Source organism: Nicotiana sylvestris, chromosome 2 (assembly GCF_000393655.2).
Source record: "Nicotiana sylvestris chromosome 2, ASM39365v2, whole genome shotgun sequence".
NCBI lineage: Eukaryota > Viridiplantae > Streptophyta > Magnoliopsida > Solanales > Solanaceae > Nicotiana > Nicotiana sylvestris.
Genome location: NC_091058.1, coordinates 173,832,181 through 173,853,091, shown reverse-complemented (window position 1 = coordinate 173,853,091; position 20,911 = coordinate 173,832,181). Strand labels below are relative to the sequence as shown.

At 36.1% G+C, this 20,911-nt stretch overlaps 1 protein-coding gene across 1 annotated transcript; it reads right to left on the bottom strand.

Annotated features, from left to right (window-relative positions):
• Nucleotides 1–2,210: 2,210 nt before the first annotated feature.
• LOC138885982 (uncharacterized) lies at nt 2,211–2,618 on the bottom strand. Its single transcript, XM_070167000.1, has 2 exons — nt 2,454–2,618; nt 2,211–2,381 (listed from the first exon to the last, which is right to left on the bottom strand). The coding sequence occupies exons 1-2, from the start codon at nt 2,616–2,618 to the stop codon at nt 2,211–2,213; spliced, it is 336 nt and encodes a 111-aa protein (XP_070023101.1).
• Nucleotides 2,619–20,911: the final 18,293 nt, after the last annotated feature.

Below are 20,911 nucleotides of genomic sequence, written 5' to 3'. Positions count from 1 at the left end.
AGTTCATTCTACTTTGAAGGTATTTTTTCTTTACTTATTAACAAGTTTTTTTATCTCTAAATTCTTATTTCTATGAGTTGTCACTGTAGGTTAACCTCATTGGTACAGAATTGATGGTAAGAATTTCCCTTCTGGAAAAGAAAACTCGTGAGTCTGAAAAGTCTATCCACGAGGTTGAGGAAATAGCCAAGGGAGCCCAGCTAGAAGCAGCTAATTGGAAAGAGCAGTTTGAGAATGCTCAGGGAACTATAGAAGAATTGCAAGAGAGTAGAAATCACCTGGAGCAGCAAAAGCGAGGTCTGACTTCTGAGTTAGCAGTTGCCAAAGCTTCTTCAAGTCAATTTGAAAAAGACAAGGAGCGCCTTGAATGTTGTTTTTCAGAACAGTTATCAAAGTCGAGTGAAGAAATCAGAGAACTTAAGGCACTCTTGGACAAGAAAGAAGAATATGCAGGAGAATTAGTGTAGAACTTGACTCAAGTTCAAGCTGATTTAAGGATCTCCTCTGACAAAGTACGTGCCTTAGAGAGTTCCCATGCCTCCCTTGAAGCTTCCCTTGATTCTCATTTAGCTGAACATCAAGTGTTAAAGAATGATCTTGCTATGTGGAAAAGGAAGTATGAACTTCTTGAGGAGAAGTTTGATTTAGAGGTGAGTTGGGCTTTCTTAAACTCTCGTCGTGATGCTTTAATGGAGGCCAATCAAGAAAACTTTGACTTAAACTCAGAGTTGGCCAAAGTTTTAGAAACCATTGAAAGAACCCAACAACCACTTGACTTTCCTTCTCCGGCAATTGAAGCTCCCGTGGCTAAGGAACCTGTAAATGACGAAGCCGCTGCTGTGGCAGTTGAAGTTGAAGATGTTGCAATTCCAGCTCCCGAGGGTGAAATTTCTACGACTCAGTGTATGGAAGCTGAAACTTCAGTGACTCTTGCTCCCCTCGTTGAACCTAACACTTCAAGCTCAGCTGAAACCGCTCCTGTTACTGCTTCTTCAGAAGTTGCCACCGTGCCTGTGGCTGTTTCTGAAAGTGAAATTAATATTGCAACTTCTGATGTGCCAACCCCTTCAGTGACCAGTTAAATTTCCAGACTTTGTTTTTACTTTCTTTGTTGGATGATGGTTTTATCCCTTAATTATTTTTTAAGGGAATTTTTGGTGAAAGTCCCCAGTTATCATAATGGGGCACTTGTATAAACTTTTTGTTGACTAAGTTTCTACTTAGTCTTTTTAATTATATCAAGAAGTTTGTTAGTACTTCAATGTGTTCTATTCTTGCCTTTTCCTTATCTATTTAGGACTTATAGAATAGTTTAGCATTTTTATCCTTTGAAAATGCTTTATGATTCTTCTCATGACTTATTAATATGAGGTTTATAAAAGAGGGCTCTTTTATATATCGACACTTAATGAAGAAGACGTCTCAACTTCATAATGGTGTTATAATACGATGAAAGAAATAGGAACACACATGTTTTGTTTGAAACAACTTTGACAAGATTTTATCCATGAACTTGGACAAACCTTTGAATATTACATGTATTGAGATACATCTATAACTTTCTCGTAACTGTTTTTCTTGTAACAGATTTTTACAAAATAAATATTATTCAACAAGGTTTTTCCTTATAACCCGTTTCAATACATAGTCACGACCCTTTCTTAATGTATTAGGAAGGGTTTGAGAGGTGATTCCATTGTTCTCATAGGAAAGAACACTATGATGAATGTTCTGCATCTTCCTTTGTTTTGATGGGAAAGAACACAATGATGAATGCTGAGGTTCTGTAACTTCTGCTCGACACTTGTCTCTTTGTGGCTTGATTTTTTCGATTTTGTATTCGATTTACGTCTCCGTTTTACCGCACGTATCTGTGTACAATATGCAGTCCCCCAAGTGTTTGAGCGCTGAAGTATGAAGCCTCGAGCACTTGTTTGTTTCTCCCAATTTGGTCCTTTTCCTGAAAACAGAAAAACATACGGGACTCAGAGGTGCGATTAAAGATGAAGACTGCCTAACCCGTGTGTATTTCCATCAGATTAATTGTAACCCTGGGCTTGGAATTTTAGAATATTCCATTTTGTCGTGTAGGTCGTGACTCATCATTTGGAACAGGTAAGGGTTTCTGCCTAGCATCTAAAATCGTTAGTAAAATTTTAACAATTCCAAGAAAAATTGTAACATAGCGAAACCTGACCGTGGGTACTTTCTCAAAAGTAGTATCTCTTTAGGTGGACATCATTCCAATGTGAGGGTAGAATCTTGCCATCCATTGTATCCAACTCGTATGCTCCTTTTCCTGCAATGTCACGAACTCTGTAGGGTCCTTCCCACGTCGGATTCAGCTTTCCTGAATTAGCAACATTTGCAGATTGGAACACCTTTTTAAGCACGAAGTCCCCAATTTTAAAAAATCTGAGGCGTGCTTTCCTGTTGTAATATCGTTCAATTACTTGTTTTTGTGCTGCCATTCTTATTAATGCAGCTTCTCTTCTTCCTTCGAGCAAATCAAGGTTCACCTGCATCTCTTCATCATTTGATTCCTCCGTTGCTTGAACGTACCATGTGCTCGGTTCTCCTATTTCAACTGGAATTAAGGCCTCCACACCATAAACCATTGGAAATGGTGTTTATCCCGTGCTTGTTTTTGTCGTTGTACGATAAGCCCATAATACTCCAGGTAATACCTCATGCCAATTACCTTTTGAATCATGTAACCTTTTCTTCAAGTTGTTGATAATGACCTTGTTTGTGGATTCCGCTTGTCCATTACCCACTGGATGGTATGGTGTAGATGTTATCCTTTTAATTTGCCAACTTTGAAAAAATTCTGTGATTTGAGCTCCTATGAATTGCGGACCATTGTCACACACGCCAAATGAAGTCTTTAACTTCCTTCTCTCGTACCTGTTTAAATGCTCCTGCTTCTACCCATTTAATGAAATAATCTGTAAGTACAAGTAGAAATTTCACCTGACCTTTTGCTTATGGCAATGGACCTACGATATCCATTTCCCATTTCATAAAGGGCCACGGGGCTATAACAGGGTGCAGTAACTCAGCTGGTCTATGCATATTATTGCCGTATATTTGACATTTATCACACTTGGACACGAAACTGTTTGTTTCTTTTTCCATTTTAGGCCAATAATACCCTGCTCGAATCAGCATTTTTACCAGCGACCTTCCTCCTACGTGATTTCCACAATGTCCTTCATGTACTTCCCTCATCACATATTCTATTTGGGAAGGTCCGAGACACCTTGCTAATGGTCCACCGAACATCTTTCGATAAAGATTTCCTTGATGTAAACAATAACGAGCAGCTTTTTTGCGAAGTGCATAAGCTTTTGTTTTGTCATCAGGCACGGTTCCGCGCTGTAAAAAGCAATAATTTCGTTTCTCCAATCCTATGTTAAATGATTAAAATATACCTCGTTCTTATCAGGTTCGAGAACGGAATGAAATAAATGTACGACTGAAGCATTTGCGTCATTTGCTACGTCTGCTGCAGATGCGAGATTAGCTAAAGCATCTGCCTCCACATTCTCATCTCTTGGGATCTGCATTACCTTCCAAGTTTGGAATTGCTTTATTAATTCCTATACCTTTTCGAGATATTCTTGCATTCGTGTTTCCCTGGCTGTATAAGTCCCCAGCATTTGATTGACCACGAGTTGAGAATCACTCTTGATTATAATTTGTGTTATGCCGAGTTCTCGTGCCAATTCTAGACCTACAATTACAGCCTCATACTCTGCTTCATTGTTAGTTATAGAATGACATTTTATAGCCTGCCTAATAGTCTCACCCGTAGGTAGTATGAGAACTATCCCTAGGCCTGCTCCTTTTACATTAGACGAACCATCAGTGAATAAAATCCAAGTCCCCGGGTTTGCACCATTAAAAACTTGTAATTCTTTTTCTGCTTCTAAATGCATCCCCTGGCTAAAATCAGCTACGAAATCGGCTAATACTTGAGATTTTATAGCAGTCCTAGGTTGATAAATGATTTCGTATTCACTTAATTCTATAGCCCATTTTGCTAACCTCCCTAACAATTCATGTTTATGCAAAATGTTTCGTAATGGAAAAGCAGTAACTACAACAATGGGATGACATTGAAAATAAAGTCTTAATTTTCTAGATGCCATGATCAAATCTAATGCTAATTTTTCTAGTTGTGGATATCGTGTTTCAGCATCTAGTAAAGACTTGCTTACATAATATATAGGAGATTGTTTACCTTGGTCCTCACGGACTAAAATAGCACTTACCGTAACTTCTGACACGGCCAGATAGATGAGTAGCTTTTCTCCTTCCTTTGGTTTTGCCAATAGTGGTGGATTTGACAAGTAAGCTTTTAAATTTCTAAGGGATTGTTGGCAATCTTTGTTCCATTCAAAATGATCTTGCTTTTTGAGTGCGGAGAAAAATTTAAAACATTTTTCTGAAGATTTGGGAATAAATCTCCCCAAGGCAGCAATTCTTCCCGTTAGCCTTTGGACTTCTTTTTTACTCGTAAGGATATCAGGGATCTCCTCTATTGCTTTGATCTGAGAAGGATTTACCTCAATACCATGGTTAAAAACGAGAAAACCCAAATATTTGCCTGAGGCAACCCCAAATGCACATTTTTCTGGATTGAGTCTCATACTAAATTTTCGTAAAATTTCAAATGTAACAGATAAATGAGAAATATAATCATAAGAATGCTAGGTTTTGACGAGCATATCGTCTATATATACCTCCATGGTTTTTTCTAAATGTTCTTGGAATATTTTGGTGACCAACATTTGATAGGTTGCTCCAGCATTTTTGAGACCAAAGGGCATTACTTTATAACAGTAAGTCCCCCTATCTGTGATGAAAGAAGTTTTTTCTTCATCACTGGGGTCCATTTTAATTTGGTTGTACCCCAAATATGCATCTAAAAAACTCAAAAGTTCATGTCCTGCAGTTGCATCAATTAACTGATCTATATGCGGTACAGGGAAAGAATCTTTTGGGCAGGCTTTGTTAAGATCTGTATAATCCACGCAAACTCGCTACTTACCGTTTTTCTTAGGTACAACAACTGTGTTTGCTAACCAATTAGGATACTTTACCTCGCGAATTGACCCAATTTTTAATAGCTTTTGGACCTCATCTTGAATCACCTGATTTTTGAAAGCTCCTTGCTTTCTTTTCTTTTGCTTTACTGGTATGAAGGATGGGTCTTCATTTAGTTTGTGAGTCATCACATCCGGTGGTATCCCTGTCATATCAGCATGGGACCAAGCAAAACAGTCCACGTTAGCTTTTAAAAATTCAATCAACATACCTCACATGTCTGAGCTTAAATTGGCTCCAACATAAACCTTCCGTTCAGTCCATTGCTCAAATAATATCACAGCCTCGAGCTCTTCAATTGTTGTTTTGATATTTTCATTCTCTTCAGGTTCTTGAATTGTATCAGGTCTCGAGTCTAAATCTGTCTTTTCTTGTTCAGTTGAGGTTTGATCCTTGATACCTTCAACTGTTTCCTGTAATTGCTATTTTTCTTTATTTTTGGTGCTCGTATCTGTTACAGCGTTGATACTCCTGGTTGTCTGCTGATCCCCATGAATTTGGCAAATTCCCCACGGTGATGGGAATTTAATAACTTGATGTAGAGTTGATGGGACAACATCCATATCATGTATCCAAGGTCTCCCCATGATCATATTGTAAGCCATTTCCATATCTACTACCTGAAATTTAGTTTCTTTAACAACACCTGCAACAAAAGTTGTTAGAATTACCTCTACTTTTGTTACCATACTTGAATTGTCGAACCCGGATAAGGTATGCGCCTTAGGTATCATTTTGTCTTCAGCTTGCATTTCACGTAATACCCTTAATAGTATAATATTTACAGAACTTCCTGGATCAATCAAAACTCGTTTTACATTAGTATCATGTACAAGTAAAGATATTACCAGTACGTCGTTATGTGGGGTCATTACTCCTTCGGTATCTGCATCATCGAAAGAAATACTTTCGTTTTCTAAAACCTGCCGTACCCGTTTCCCGTGTGTTATCGTTACTTTAGAAACCTTGTTAGAAGTCGTTATGTTACACCGTGAATATCTTCTCCCCCACTTATAACATTCACAGTTCTCTTGGGTGAAGGGGGCTTTGGTGGTTTTGGTGGCTCTTGCCTATTTTTCATATAAGCTTGCTTACTTTTCTTACTAAATAACTCAGTGAGATACCTTTGTTTCAATAGATGATCCACTTCACTTTGTAAGAATCTACATTCTGAAGTTTTATGCCCGTAATCATTGTGGAATTCGCACCAATGGTCTGGATTGCGTCTATTTGGATTTGACCGTATCTCTTTTGGCCATCGTGCCTTATCTCCTATGCTCCTCAAAACAGCTACGAGCTCGGAGGTAGTGACATTAAAGTTATATCCACCGAACCTTGCCTTTAAACTTCTGTCATCATCTCGTGACTCTTATCTGTTTTGGTCATTTCTGAACCTTCATGAAGAACCAGATTCCCTGTTCCTCGATTTTTGATCATATCGTTGACTATCCTGCTTTGACCGTGAGTCTTTCCCTGTAGGTCCCATATATGGATCGTACCTGTTTTTACCTGATCTTTTTTCGGTTTCTGATCTCCTGGAATTGCTCCTTTCTTCATGATGAAACTGAGGTACGATATCTTCCTCAATTCGCAACTTCGTACTATACCTGTTATAAACGTCGTTCCACGTGGTTGCAGGGAACTCTCGAAGGCTTTCTTTAAGTCTTCTCGTGGCTTCTGAACTTTTGTCATTTAAGTTGCTTGAAAAAGCTATTGCAGCCCAGTTATCAGGTACACGAGGTAAAGTCATCCTCTCACGTTGGAATCTATCAACAAAATCTCTAAGCAACTCTGAGTCCCCTTGTTTAATTTTGAAAATGTCTTCCATTCTTTTTTCAACCTTTTGAGCTCCTGAGTGTGCTTTAATAAAAGAATCTGCAAGCTCAACAAAAGAGTTTATAGAATTTTTAGGTAAAAGAGAATACCAGGTTAATGCACCCTTGGTGAGTGTTTCTCCAAATTTCTTGACCAACACTGATTCAATTTCTTGCTTGGTCAAGTCGTTGCCTTTTACACCTATAGTAAATGCAGTTATGTGATCACGTGGGTCTATTGTGCCATCATATTTCGAGATGTCAGGCATTTTGAACTTTTTAGGGATTGGAAGGGGAGCAGCACTTGGTTTCCAAGGTTGTTGTGAGTATTTATCCATATCCACTCCTTTGATTACAGGGGGAACTCCAGGGATTTGCTCGATGCGCTCATTCTGTTCCTTAAGCTGTTTCTGCAAAGTTAGTACTAAATTTTGCAAATGAGAATTATTTGAATTACCTGGTTCTCCTTCCTGTGGTTCACTGAGGGTTCCTCCATTTCCAGAATTAACAAGGCTAGAACGAGGATTCTCCAATGTATTATTATTTGGCGTAGGTGTGGGTGGTGCAACAGGTAATCGACTAACTAGAGCCTGAAGAGCTTTGCTAACCCGTGCATCAATTACTTTTTGTAAAGCTTCATCTGCCCCTTCAAAATGTTCAGATTGCTCTTGTTGATCAGCACGAGATTCAGGAGCAGGAGTGCCTTCACGAGATTGACTTGGTGAATTTTGAGGGGAGGGAACCACGTCAATGTTCTGTAAATCTCCTTGATTTTGATGGATTTGATTTTCATGGTTTCCCAAGGTGTTTTCACTATTATTGTTGTTGTTGTTATTGTTGTTTGACATGATGATAACAACGGATAGAATGTAGCTTAAAAGAAAAGATTATCAGATTCCCGGTAACGGAACTAATTTGTTTAACCAAAAATCTGAGTCTTTGATCAAAGCTAGAAATAAAGAGAAATTCGGGTTACTAATAATCTGGAGACGAAAATAATAGAAGACTTCTGAGAATAATAAAGTAATAAGTAGTTTTGTATTTCAGTGTAATCTCAATAATATTTCGTGTGTCTACAGATGTTGAGTCCTTTTCCTTTTATAGTTGATTCTAGGAGAAGGTGTAATGTTTTTGTCTTAATGAGGCAATTATGAGCAATAAATGATATTAAAAGAAACGTCACATAATTATTTTTATTTAATTCAAATTCTCTAACGTATTTGATATTTAATGTTGTATTTAGACTCTTTTACGTCGTCAGATTCGTATCTTCAACTTCTTCCGATCTTCGGTCTTTAAATGACTCGAATAGGTACGAGGCTCGTGCCATTTGAGTAACGGTCCACACCTATGTTGATTTCTTCTCCCCATATTTGTTGTCGCCCGTGCCTCTTGGCTATTTATTGCGTTTTGACCTTTTGACCAGTCCACGTGTCATGACACGTCATCTTCAATATTCAGACTCAGTTTTTCCCCAATACAAATATCATCTATAATTTCCCTTAGTGCTTCTTTCTCTCATATTTTTAATTTGTTTACATAAATTTAATAATAACTCAGGCTTGTAGAATCAGATATTGCATAATTGAGATATTAGTGGTAGATATTCGCGTCTTCCAGAAGTGAAATAAATCATAAGAAGTAAATCTTAGACTTTGACTTGCAGCAATAGTACAGAATGTGTGATGCATCAGTAAGTAGCTTGGTGATACGAAAGGACTATATACATGGTACATTTTTATAGCAATCAAGAAAGCAAGCTGTGATCCTAAGTTCTTTTTTTAATCATATTTTCTTTGGAAACATCAATGTCGACAAATATATAGCTTTTGATGGTTGCCAGTGAAAGCTTATTGCTAGGGATTTCTAACATTTTTTTCTTGACGATAATCTATTTTGTTGAAATAGGACGATTCTTATTGGATGCGCTAAAAGATGTTTCTTAGGGGACAGTAGAAGCGGCTGCAAGTTAGACTGTCCACGACTCATGAATTTTCATGAGTAACGGTTCTGCATATATTATTTTGATTTTTTATTCTTCACCCTTGAGGCTGTATATTGTGTTTAGGTGATGCATTTTTACTGTATATTATTGTTGTTCAGACTTCTAAGTGAGTGAGCTCATTTTTGCAGTCTTCCTTCTTAGTCTGGACTTTTCCAGCATGAATATATTTGTTAAGCAGTGTATAGCAAATTACCAATGTATGCAATAGTGTTGCTCTCAGGTTTTCTGACAAATAACATTCTCTACAAACATAAGCACAGTATTCGTTTTTCTGTCTTTTTTTTGTCAGATGTTTAGATCTAGCAAGAAAATAGAAGGATCTTACCCTATATGTTGCTGTTGTTCTACAAATTAAGAATTGGCCAAAAAGTTTCACTTAAATTCCTTTTACTGTGCCCTGTGCACTGCTACACAAACTTGAGTTTCTTGCTTCATGATGATATTCTTCTAGTCATAACTGGTGCAATGGCAAAACTTGAAATCTAGTGGAGGCAATAGAATCCTAGAGCACTATAAATCCTGCACATGGTTTGTGCATCGAGGTAATTCTACTCAAGGAATTAACAGTTATTATGTTTGGCTTGAAAGACAAAAAAGGATGATTCAGAAATGCGAAAAGCAAAAGAGAAAAAGAAGGGAAGAAAACAAGTGGCTTTCTGGCTTCTTTCCTTGGTTCACACACTCAAAGGGTAGAATAATCACGGCAGACAACACATATCATTTGACAGAGAGGTCGTACCTAAATTTGCACCCACGTGGAGCGAAGGCAGATCCAAAATTTTAATTCGTTCAAGACTTTGATTCTAACCAATGAGCTCATAACCTTGTTTGAGTTCTGGGTTCATTGTTAAATATGGGCTTTACCCAAATAAATTCAGGCTTATATAAAAAATTATGAGTTAAAATGAAGAGAAATTTTCGTAAAACACTATCTTTTAGTGGTAATTAGCTATCTATAGATATCATTTGCTATATTACGGATTGTAAATACGTTTTCTGTTCTTATAAGATGTATTAGATGTATTTAAGATACTGTATTTATGAATACAGTAGCAAAAATAGGCGTGAATCAGGGAAGTCCAGTTAATCAGTTGTTGTATTCGAGTGTATTCGACTGTATTCATGGCGTGAAACATGAGATTACAGCTGGACAGATTATTGTATTCGACTGTATTCACGGCGTAAAACAGGGGATTACACTATTTTTAAACGGAAAGTGAATCTATTAACATAATAGACTCCTAATATAACTCAACAAACTCAATTATAACACACAAATTTTGTATTTCCAGTTATATAAAAGATTCTCAACCGAAAAATACCCCAAAAACATAGCAATCTTCAGAAAAATTATATAATACATCTGAATACATAAATTATATTAATTAAAAAAAAACATATGAATACATTCATGGTATATAGCAAGACAGTGAATACAATAAAATACATAGAATACAACGGGATACATTGAAATACAATGAAAAAAAAGATAGTGAATACAATGAAATACATGGAATACAACGAGATATATTGAATTACAATAAAAAAAGACAATGAATACAATGAAATACATGAAAATACAGCGTGATACGTTGAAAATACATTGAAATATATTAACAGAAAATCAAATTGCTCAGCCCCAAACTCTGTCGTCTTTGTTCAAGAACAAACCCTAATTTCCAGCGAATCTGCCGTCGAGCAAAAACCCTCAACTCTTTCGCCTTTCTCTCTCTCTTTCTCTTTACCGAATATCCCTGTAACTCATTAGAACACATGAAAAGAATGGAAAAACCCTAGCACACAACTAAAAATCAGGGGCGCCGCACGATATAGACATAGGAATTCACGTTATTCACCGACACCACCAAAAACACATCTGGATATCTTGGTAGTCTTGTTTGGGTTAAGTCTTCAAGCAACAGAAGAAACAAGAAGTGACTTGATGGATTCGTCTCCCATCTCCTTCCCTCCTCCATCATTTGTGTCTAGTCCATTAATTGGCTCCTCAGTTCATCCTACAACTTCTAATTCTCACTTCAAATACAGAAAAACTAGCCTTAATAAAGTTGATATCGGTTGAATATTTGGAAAAGGGATCAAGAAAAGTATTGATCTCTTTCTTCTTTGACAAACTTTATTTGATGGCTGTATTTTCTAAGAAAGATCTGTGAAACATGGGAGGGGGGGGGGATTAGATAGAGTAGACGATAAGGTTTTGCACAAAATTGAGGGGAAAAGTCAGAGAAGTCTTCGTTGTATACCAAGCAAAACATCGTGTTTTCAGGGAATGTGGGAAGAGAATGACATGTATCAAAGTAGAGAGAGAAAGAAAATAATGTAACTGATAGCGTATTTAGTGGCTTAGGGGTAGGAGGTAACCAAAATTAGATATTTTGCTATAAACATTAAAAGGTATCTATAGAATATAATTTTTTTTAAATGGTATTTATTTAAAATAAATAAGGTGTTAACCTTTGATATAGAGGTAAAAATTCCTAAAATAAACCAACATGTAATCTTACTACTAAATCTGCACTGGCACCCAAGTGTTATCATAGGGACCATGAAGTAGATGAAAACTATGGAAAATTAAAATTCAACTCTCAATAAAAACAAAAACGCTAGGTATTTTTTTTTATCTTTCTTAGTAAAAAGTGCCCGATGAAATAGTTAAATGCGTGCAAGTTAGAATATCACCGGAAAAAAGTGATTGTCATTATTTTTATGTTATTTATCAAACATAGAAGCAATGATGAACTGGTTCACATAACATTACAACTGTAGTATTTTATTTATTGAATTATTATTCATTTAGAAAATTCTGGAATTTGAAGTCTTTGAATGATTATAAACGGCTCGGAATTCCCAACTATGTTGAATTGTGTCGTTGCGGATTGACAATGAAAATAAGAGGACGTGGCTCGTTTACTTTTATTTCAGTAACAATCTTAATTCTTTAGGAGCTATTTTCAGTGTACATTGAAGGATTTAGCGAGAGAGACTACGATTTCTTATTCAATTTTCATATTTGTTCTATTCTAAGTTGGGTAATTGCGACCACTCCCAGCAAACTAGCCAGATAAAAGTTGTAAATTCGTGGCTGTGACTTAAATATTCAAATTTCACTCCTTTTTTTTCCTTTCCCTTTTTCAACTAATTATGGGGCCAACTCCTCTCCAAAAGAATTGAAAAAAGTATGAAAGTGAAGAACATTTTGATCATTGCTAAGAAAGAAAAGAATATACTTGTTCGTTGTTGTAAAAATTGGTTATGGAGAAAATGAGTTAGGTCGATGCGTGTCAGGGACATTGTCCTTAAGAATATTTCGCTAATATAGTGATATAAATAAAAATAAACATATCCTCCGGAATTCAACAAGCTCTTCTAGTTACCAATTGAAACAATAGAAAATATAAAAATATAAGAGAATAACCCAGCAGAAGAGGAAGAAAGAGTTTTTGAAAATTTATGTCGTTTGCTCCAAAACACATGGTATATATTAGGGGTGTACATATGTCGAGTTGGTTCGGATTTTTCAATTACCAAATCAAACTAATTGTGAGGGGTTATTAAATCTAAAGATCAAGCCAAACCAATAAAATTCGGATTTTTTCATCTCGGTTTTTCTCGAATATTCTGGTCTATTTTTCCATAAAGTCTTCATAGCATAAAACATAGAATTTGTGCTCGAGATATTTCTTTAATCCTAGTAAGACAAAAGTATATAAGGTGTTTTTCAATAAAATAACATAAATATGAGATGAGTCATGACATTGTACTAAAATATTCAACAATAAAGATAATAAAATTGCATAAAATAAGTATTATTAATAAGCCATAATAAAAACAAACATAATTTAAAATTACTAATAAGTTGCTAAAATAAGTGCGACTAATAAGTACTACTCCCTCTATTCCAGTTTATATGAATCTATTTCCTTTTTGGTCCGTTCCAAAAAGAATGACCCTTTTCAAATTTGGAAACAATTTAGCTTAAACTTACAATTCTACCCTTAATGAGAAGCTTTTATAACCACACAAATACTCTGGCCCTTTCTAATTTGTTTAGGACCACAAATTCCAAAAGTCTTCATTTTTTTCTTAAACTCCGTGCCCAGTCAAACAGGTTCACATAAATTAGAACGGAGGGAGTATTATTTAAATGACTAAATACTAAAAGAAAAATAAGTTATGAATTTTATCTAAACTATGAAAAAACTAAAAAATAGATGTCCAACACTATTTTCATTCATAGTACAATTGAGTTGAATATCTTTTATTAGGATTAATACTAATTTGACTTTAGTTTAGGATTTATTTGAGTTCCTAACATTTATGGACTATAAACTTATTGGAGCATCCAAAAATTATAAGTCCAAGCTTGAAATAATAAGTTAAACGATAAATCTATGAAAAAGCTTAAGAAATATTTATAAACTACACTACAATAAATATTTTATGTATTAAATATATTTAAAACTTATATACATATAATATCGGGTTGGTTTGGTTTCGATTTTATTTACCAAACCAAATATGGTCGGGATTTTTTCCCCAACACCAAACCATATTTGGTTTTTTTTCTCGATTTGACTCGAGATTATTGGGTTGGTGTGATTTGTCGGTTTCATTTGTACACCCCTAGTACGTATATAGGTAGAGGATTAACTGCTAGTTTAGGATTAACAACTCACTAACGGATAGTTAAAGATTAATCACCAACGGTTAACTATAATTAATACCAGAATCATCATCTATACTGGCTAGTTTAAAAATTAACTTCAAACTGACTAATTTTGACCACTTCAAGATACAAAAATAAAATAACAAAATTAATTTTTGCAAAATGTGAGTTGAAGTATATACCAACTTTATTGTGCACGCCAGCCCAATATTTTTCTTGCTCTTTACTAGCCAACTAAAGCATAGTGTGTCCATAAAGTGAAAGAATGAGCTGCTCCCAATCCATACGGGACAACACATAAGACAACATTTTCATTACAAAGCCACGTGGCTACGTAATAACCATGAAGAAATGCTAGAAAGCTTACAACTCAGTGCTATTGCGGGACTGTGAATAAAAAGTGGAAATGTATCCTACCAGTGTGGTCAGAGATGTCAATATGGCCGAGCTCACGTGGGCTTTAGCAATTGATAGACTGGGCTGGGCTAGCCCATTATTTTGATGGGTCTTATAATGGTCAGCCTACCCTAATTCTATATGGGTCGCGGGCCCCCACGGGTCAGCCCATCATTTTTAAAAATGTAATTTTATATTTTTTCTTTAAGTTCTGACCTAAAAAAAGATAATTATTTAAAAGTTAAAAAATATCTTATTGAAAAAAATTCGCAAAACTTAATAACTTTTTATATTGTTCCAATATATCACAATAAATACTAAAAAAGTAAAAGACAGGACTATATTTCATTCACTAAAAGTCAAAACTTAAAACAAACTATTCAAGAGAACGTTCATGATGCTTATGAGATATCCAACACATCATCTTCATCAAACACATTTGAATCCGCTTGTGACAAGGTTGTCTTAACATCTTCACTTTCATCTACAATTCATATGCAATATTAATTAGTTAAATATTAAAAATAATTAAATTTTAAAAATTAATAATATTTAAATTCACATAAAAAAATATTACCAGTTTGAGTTCGGGAAAACCTGTGCAGCCAATTTCGAGTAGTAACAAGTGTTTGGACATTTTCATAATAAATGCAACTTCTGTACTTTGTAAGAACACGCCACCAATGCTAAATGTTGATTCCGATGGTACAATGGTAATAAGAATGCTAAGTACATCACGCACCATCATTGAAAGATCGGGATATTTTCTGGAATGGTCCTTCCAATACATGACAACATTATCTCTTGAAACTTCTCAAGATCAAGTTTTGGTTCCTGTTACTAAAGATCCAATTCTGACTTTCCATCTCTAAAGGCAGTATACTTTTTATTTTTTTTATATTTTAAATAAATATTTTATTAGGCCCACGGGCCAGGCCGGCCCAGCCTCAGTCAAGCCTCACGGACCACGAGTTTACTCAGGTCGGGCTTAAAAGCCTCATTTTTAAATGGGCTCCAAAAATACTAGTCGAGCCCTTCTAAATTACGAGTTGGGTTGGGCTAGCCCAACGGGCCAAGCCCATATTGACAACTCTAAGTGTGATTGACGGTGTAAAATGCATCACCAATGGGCAAAACTGTCTTCACAAATATAAAACAATGAACTAGTTATAATAATAACTATAGATATGGGCCAATCATAATAACCAACTTAGTTAAATTTACTAAAATAACCCTAGTATATACTAGGCAGGCATGTTGATGACACAAAGAGCTCAAGAAGCTCAACTGTTGCTTCTAATGTATATACTAGTGAGGGTGAGCCGGGGCTATGCCTGAGCCCAACAGCTATGTAGTATTATTACTAATACTATTATTTTTAGATGTCATTCACCTTTGCATTTATCTATAACACTCTGTAAATCTGAATTAGTTGTGGATGCATTAAATAAGTATTAATGTGAAGTCCTATCGAGATGAGTATGGGTGAAAACCGTTATTTTGGAATCAAGACCGATAGTTGTGAGCACGTGATTTTTGTTTCACGAAAACTACTCCCAAAGAAATCGAAAAATAAAATAAATTGCTTTTGGGTACAATTTTGAGAACTTTGCATGACATTTTGGATAATTATTTTTGTTTGTGAATGTTTAGTTTGTTTTAATTAATTAAAAATACAAAATATATATGTTGCATGCACATTTAAGATTTAATTGTGCACTTAGGAATTAATTGAACCATGTTTTATTTTTAAGAGGAAGAAAATCACAAAATAATATATTTTTTGCATTTTTAGCATTTTATGTCCAAGTTATGTGATTTTATTTGATTGTGTGTGTTAATTGTTATTAAAAAGTTAGTAGTACCTTTGTAAATTAATCTAGTCCTATAAGCTAATTTAGGATTTTTGGAATTTTTAGTTTTATTAGTCTAAGAAAAGGAAGGCAAAATAAAAGAGTGTCAAGTCATATTTAGGCCAAATCAATTTAAAGTCCCAAATAATTTTTCTTCCCCTTTGAAATTGAAACCCGGATACCCAGCCCATACCCCATCCCCGACCCGATCTGCCCCATAGCCCAAACAAACAACCCCCCTTTCCCCATTTTCATTTTCATTTTCTAAACCTCTAACCAAAAAAAACCCTAAACACCCGCCCCCTCTTCTTTCTTCTTCATCTTCGTCCAAACGACCACCCCCATGGATGCCTTCTTCTTCGTCTTCGTCCAAATGACCACCCCCCATGGAAGCCCTCTCCGTCGACGTCCCACGACCACGTTCAGCAGCTTAAACACAAACCCTAGAAATAAAAAAAAGAGAGTCGCCGCCAACCACCCACTCTGAACCCAAATCTCGCCAGAAACACCCCTTCAGCCGCAACTCCCAAAAATCGAACCCCACCACCCCCCGTCGTTCATCGTCTTCAACGAACCACACATCGGCCGCGACACCACTCCAAATGACCCCTCCATCTCCACACTCCAAAACACCATTTTACCCAAGAACAGACCCCCCCTCCCCCCGTTCTTCTTTTTCAATAGGGAGCTAACCTAAAAATCCCTAAGGAAGCTAACACAAATCATCAGAAGAAGAACAACGATGCTTCTTTCTTCTTGACGCAGAACCAAAGTCTCAAATAGCCGCATACACACATAGATAGAGGGAGGGAGAGAACGGAAGAGGGAGCTCTGGATAGGAAGGGTTTGAGATAGCAGACGCCTGAGCTAGACAGTGAGAGAACGAGAGTAAAAATTACATCATAGCTAACCTTTGTATTCCTTATCATTTTGATCGACACCCATTCTTCATCATAAAGAAAGCATGAAACCAGAAATACGCTGCCTTGCGAATTTTCAGGTCGTGGTTTGCTGCTCTGTTCGAGGCCTTTTTTGAAATCTTTTGTTCAGATTCAGTCAAGTTTCATTAGCAATTAGAAGTCAGAAAAACAATACAGGAAAAAGTAGTAACAGAGCAAAGATTGTTTCACTTTTCGAGCCAAGTTCTTGAAAGGGTCTCTATTTCGCTCTAGCTTCTGTTGAGCCTCAACAATCATGAAAGATTAATTCACTGTTCTCAGCTCTTTAATCAGTTTAATCCGAGTCCGGTTTGAGGTCGTCATTGTCCGTCGAGGTTCCCTCCAGTCCGTGTTTGTTAGTCAAGCGTCGAAATAGTGTTGTGAACGAAGCTGTGTTTCATCGGAAGTTCAACATTGTTCGACGTCAGATCGTTAGCATAAAGGTCAGCCATAGCTCGTTCATGGATTTTTTGCCTTTTCTTTGGAGTTTTATTTTTCACTGTGCATAATGGAGCAAGAAAGTGCAGTAGTAAAGGTCATATTTCTTACCTCGAATCTATGCTATTCACGGACCTATTTGTGGTTTCGTTTTTAATGTGGGTTCATTTTGATAAAATCTGCGGATGAAGTATCCTACTTAAGGCTGCTCGGTGGGCCGGTCCTGGGTGGGCCGGTCCTGGTGGTCCTGGGAATCCCGTGACGGGCCGGTCTTCTAGTATGAGCCCACGAGCCCGGGACCGTTTAGCCCGGGACCGTCAGGCGGGCTTGGGCCGGTCCTGGCGGGCCTAACGGGCCCAACGACTATTTTTTTTTTTAAAAAAAAATTAAAATTCTCCAACGGCCATATTTAAAATCTAGCCATTTGGGCTGAAAATATGACCGTTTTTAAGTTTAAAAAATGGCCATTTGGCCCCCAAACTTTATTTTAACCCCAAACTTTATATAATTACACTTTTTTCCATTTCTCAACTATAAATACCCCCTCATTCTTTCATTTTTATTCACCAATTCATCAATATCTCTCAATATCTCTCAATCTCTCTACTACAATTACTTAATTTATTATTGAAATTTCGTGAAAAATTGTGAAGTTGTTGAATTGAAGTTTTCAAGTGTTCAACGATTTTCAATTTTCAAGAAGTTGTTCGGCAATCCGGTAAACTCGTTTCAACTCTTACGTTTTAAGAATATATTTTTGTGTGGTTTAGTTTGCATAATTATAATTAATATGGCATTTACTTTGAAAAAAATGTTTGGTAAAGGAAAAGATAAAACCGGTGAAAGTAGTGGCCAACCAACTACCCTTCCCCCGGCTCCCCGACCTAGAAAAGATAAGCAAGTTGAAAGTAGTCGCCAACCTAGACGTCCTCCTCCTTCCGTAATTCTTGATAGTGATCACCCTTGTTTTCAATTTACCGATAGTGAATTTTACCATAATGTTGCACCAGGTGAAAGATTAGATGATGAAATTATGAATGCTCTTTATCCTAATGAAACCATCTTAGAAAATAATGAGGAAAATGAGGATGATGATGAAACCCAAGCACCGGATTTAGATGATACACCTACTAGTCCTCTTAATAACCCAACTGATGCACCGGTCGACCCACCTGTAGAAACTCCTACTTTTAATAGAGAACCTGCTAAACGCCTAGAAACATCATTAGTTTGGAATTTTTTTACTCAAGTAAGAGAACAAAATAAGGCTAAGTGTAAAACTTGTGGGAAATTAATGGTGCATAAATATACTGGAGACCGTAGCGGCACGGGTAGTTTGACTAGGCACATAAAAACACACCCTAGAGATAAGGCTAGATTTTTTCAAATGAAAGCGCAACTAGAGGGGACAAGTGTAGATTCTGCGGTTAACCCTAGTACAGGTTCAAATCTAGTTCAACCAGGAATTAACACTGTCACCGGAGGTATTTTATATTACGATCCAAATAGAGATCGTGAAGAATTAGCAAAGATGATTACTGTTATGTGCTTACCTTATACTTTTGCTTCTAATCCTAATTGGGTTCATTATATTAGAAGAGTTTTTAATCCTACTTATAAAGGTTGGCCTCGCGCAACAGTTAAGAGTGATATTTATAAATTCAAACATGAATATGAACAATATTTGCGGTATTTATTTACTCATATACCTAATCGGATTTCTATTACTACTGATATTGGTAGAAGTGGTAATGATTGTGATTATCTAACTGTTACAAGTCATTGGATAGATGAGGAATGGATAATGCAAAAACGCATAATTGCATATAGAATAATTAATTCGCGTCACACAGGTAAGTTTATAGCTAACACTGTTGCAGATATTTGTAGATATTTTTGCTTTAGCGATAAAATAATGGCAATTTCAATGGATAATGCTTCTAGTAACACTAGTGCTATAGGCATGCTTACAACAACACTAAATCCTGCATTTACTAATATTTTCCATGTTAGATGTATTTGTCATATTTATCATTTAATTGTCGGTGATGGTATGCGAATATTAAACATAGAAATTGAAAAGGTTAGAATGACTCTTAATTGGCTTTTTTATTCAAACCGTAGAAGTAGACTTAGAGAGTATTTTAAAAAATGTGATGAATATGGCCTTAGAGAAAGAAAGGTTCCTAAACCTTGCCCGACTAGATGGAATTGTATGTACGAAAGTTTAGTAGTAGCATATGAATATAGAAACCCAATTAATGCAACGTTTAATTCTCGGGTAGGTGGTGAGGATGATGATGAAATGCTTACTACTCAAGATTGGACGAATGTTAAAATTCTTTTAGATTTTTTAGAACATTTTCAAATTGCTACAAATGCATTTTCTGGGCAATATTATCCTACTATTTCAAACTGTTTAGTTTATATTGCAGCACTATCTGATTTGTTTGTTGAATTTGGTGAGGGTGGGGACATTTATGAACTTGCTATAAATGAAATGAAACAAAAGTTTAAAAAATATTTTTTTCCTATCCCTCCTATTTATGGTCTTGCTGCAATGCTAAATCCTACAATGAAATTGGGAGGTCCTCATTTTTGGTATTCAAATATTTATAAGGCTTTAGATCTTTCAAATGAGGAAATTGCTACACTTGCAGATGCAAAAGCTTCAATTAAAATTAATGCTCAAACAGTTTATAATGCTTATCAACTTGCCTTAGAGCATGCTAGGCCAACTATTCCAACCCCTACTTCGTCTAGCTCACAATCGTCTAAAAGAGTTGCGGGCTTAAAAGCTCTTAAATCTTGGACGGAGTTCAGGGGGTCTCAAGGTGAAAATTATGATGAAACTTCACATCTAAATGAGCTTCAAGTTTATTTGTCTCAGGGACTTGAAAAGGAGAATCCAGACGGCTCTTTTGATCTTTTGGAATGGTGGAAGGCAAGGGAAAAACATTTTCCTGTTCTTGCAAGGATGGCTCGGGATATTTTATCAATTCAAGCTTCAACTGTTGCATCAGAGAGCGCTTTCAGTCAAGCAAGACTGCAAATAGGTGATCATAGAGCGTCTATGAGGGATAGCTTGGAAAAATCAGTACTGTTTAGAGATTGGATCCGCTCGGAAAGAAGAAACTTTGGAATTGCAGAAGCACAACCGGCGATAGATGAAGCTTATGAAGAAATGATAGCGGAACTTGCGGAGGATTCGGCTTCGCCCGGAAGTGGTGATGAACAAGCTTCTTTTCCACCACCACCAACGCAACCTCCTCCGAACCTTGAAGGATTTATGAGATTTGTTAGAGATAATACATAGACTAATATGTAACTTGTATTTTGGCACATCTTCCTTAGTTTTTTTTCCTTCTAATGGTGGTATTAGTACCTTGTTGTGCTCATTCCATTGGGGGAAGGATGACTAAGAAAGATATGCCATTTTTTGGTAATAAAATTTATTGCTTCTACCCATGAGCTTCTTTTCGCAATATTTCTTTGTCTATACTTAGAATTATTTATAAGCTACAATATATACATAATATACAATATATATACTACAAGAAAATATATTTATAAGCTTTTTCCTACTGTTTTGATGTCAATTGATGATTGTGTTTAGTGATTTGGATATACTTGTTTGTTGTTGTTTCATTGGTGTTGCTGTTTGGTATTTC

What these genes read in the sequence shown, in the direction of transcription:
- LOC138885982 (XM_070167000.1), bottom strand. Translation starts at nt 2,618, where the DNA reads ATGGTTTATGGTGTGGAGGCCTTAATTCCAGTTGAAATAGGAGAACCG. An exon ending in GAATGGCAGCACAAAAACAA is followed by an intron (nt 2,382 to 2,453) that starts GTAATTGAACGA and finishes GTGCTTAAAAAG; the next exon opens with GTGTTCCAATCTGCAAATGT.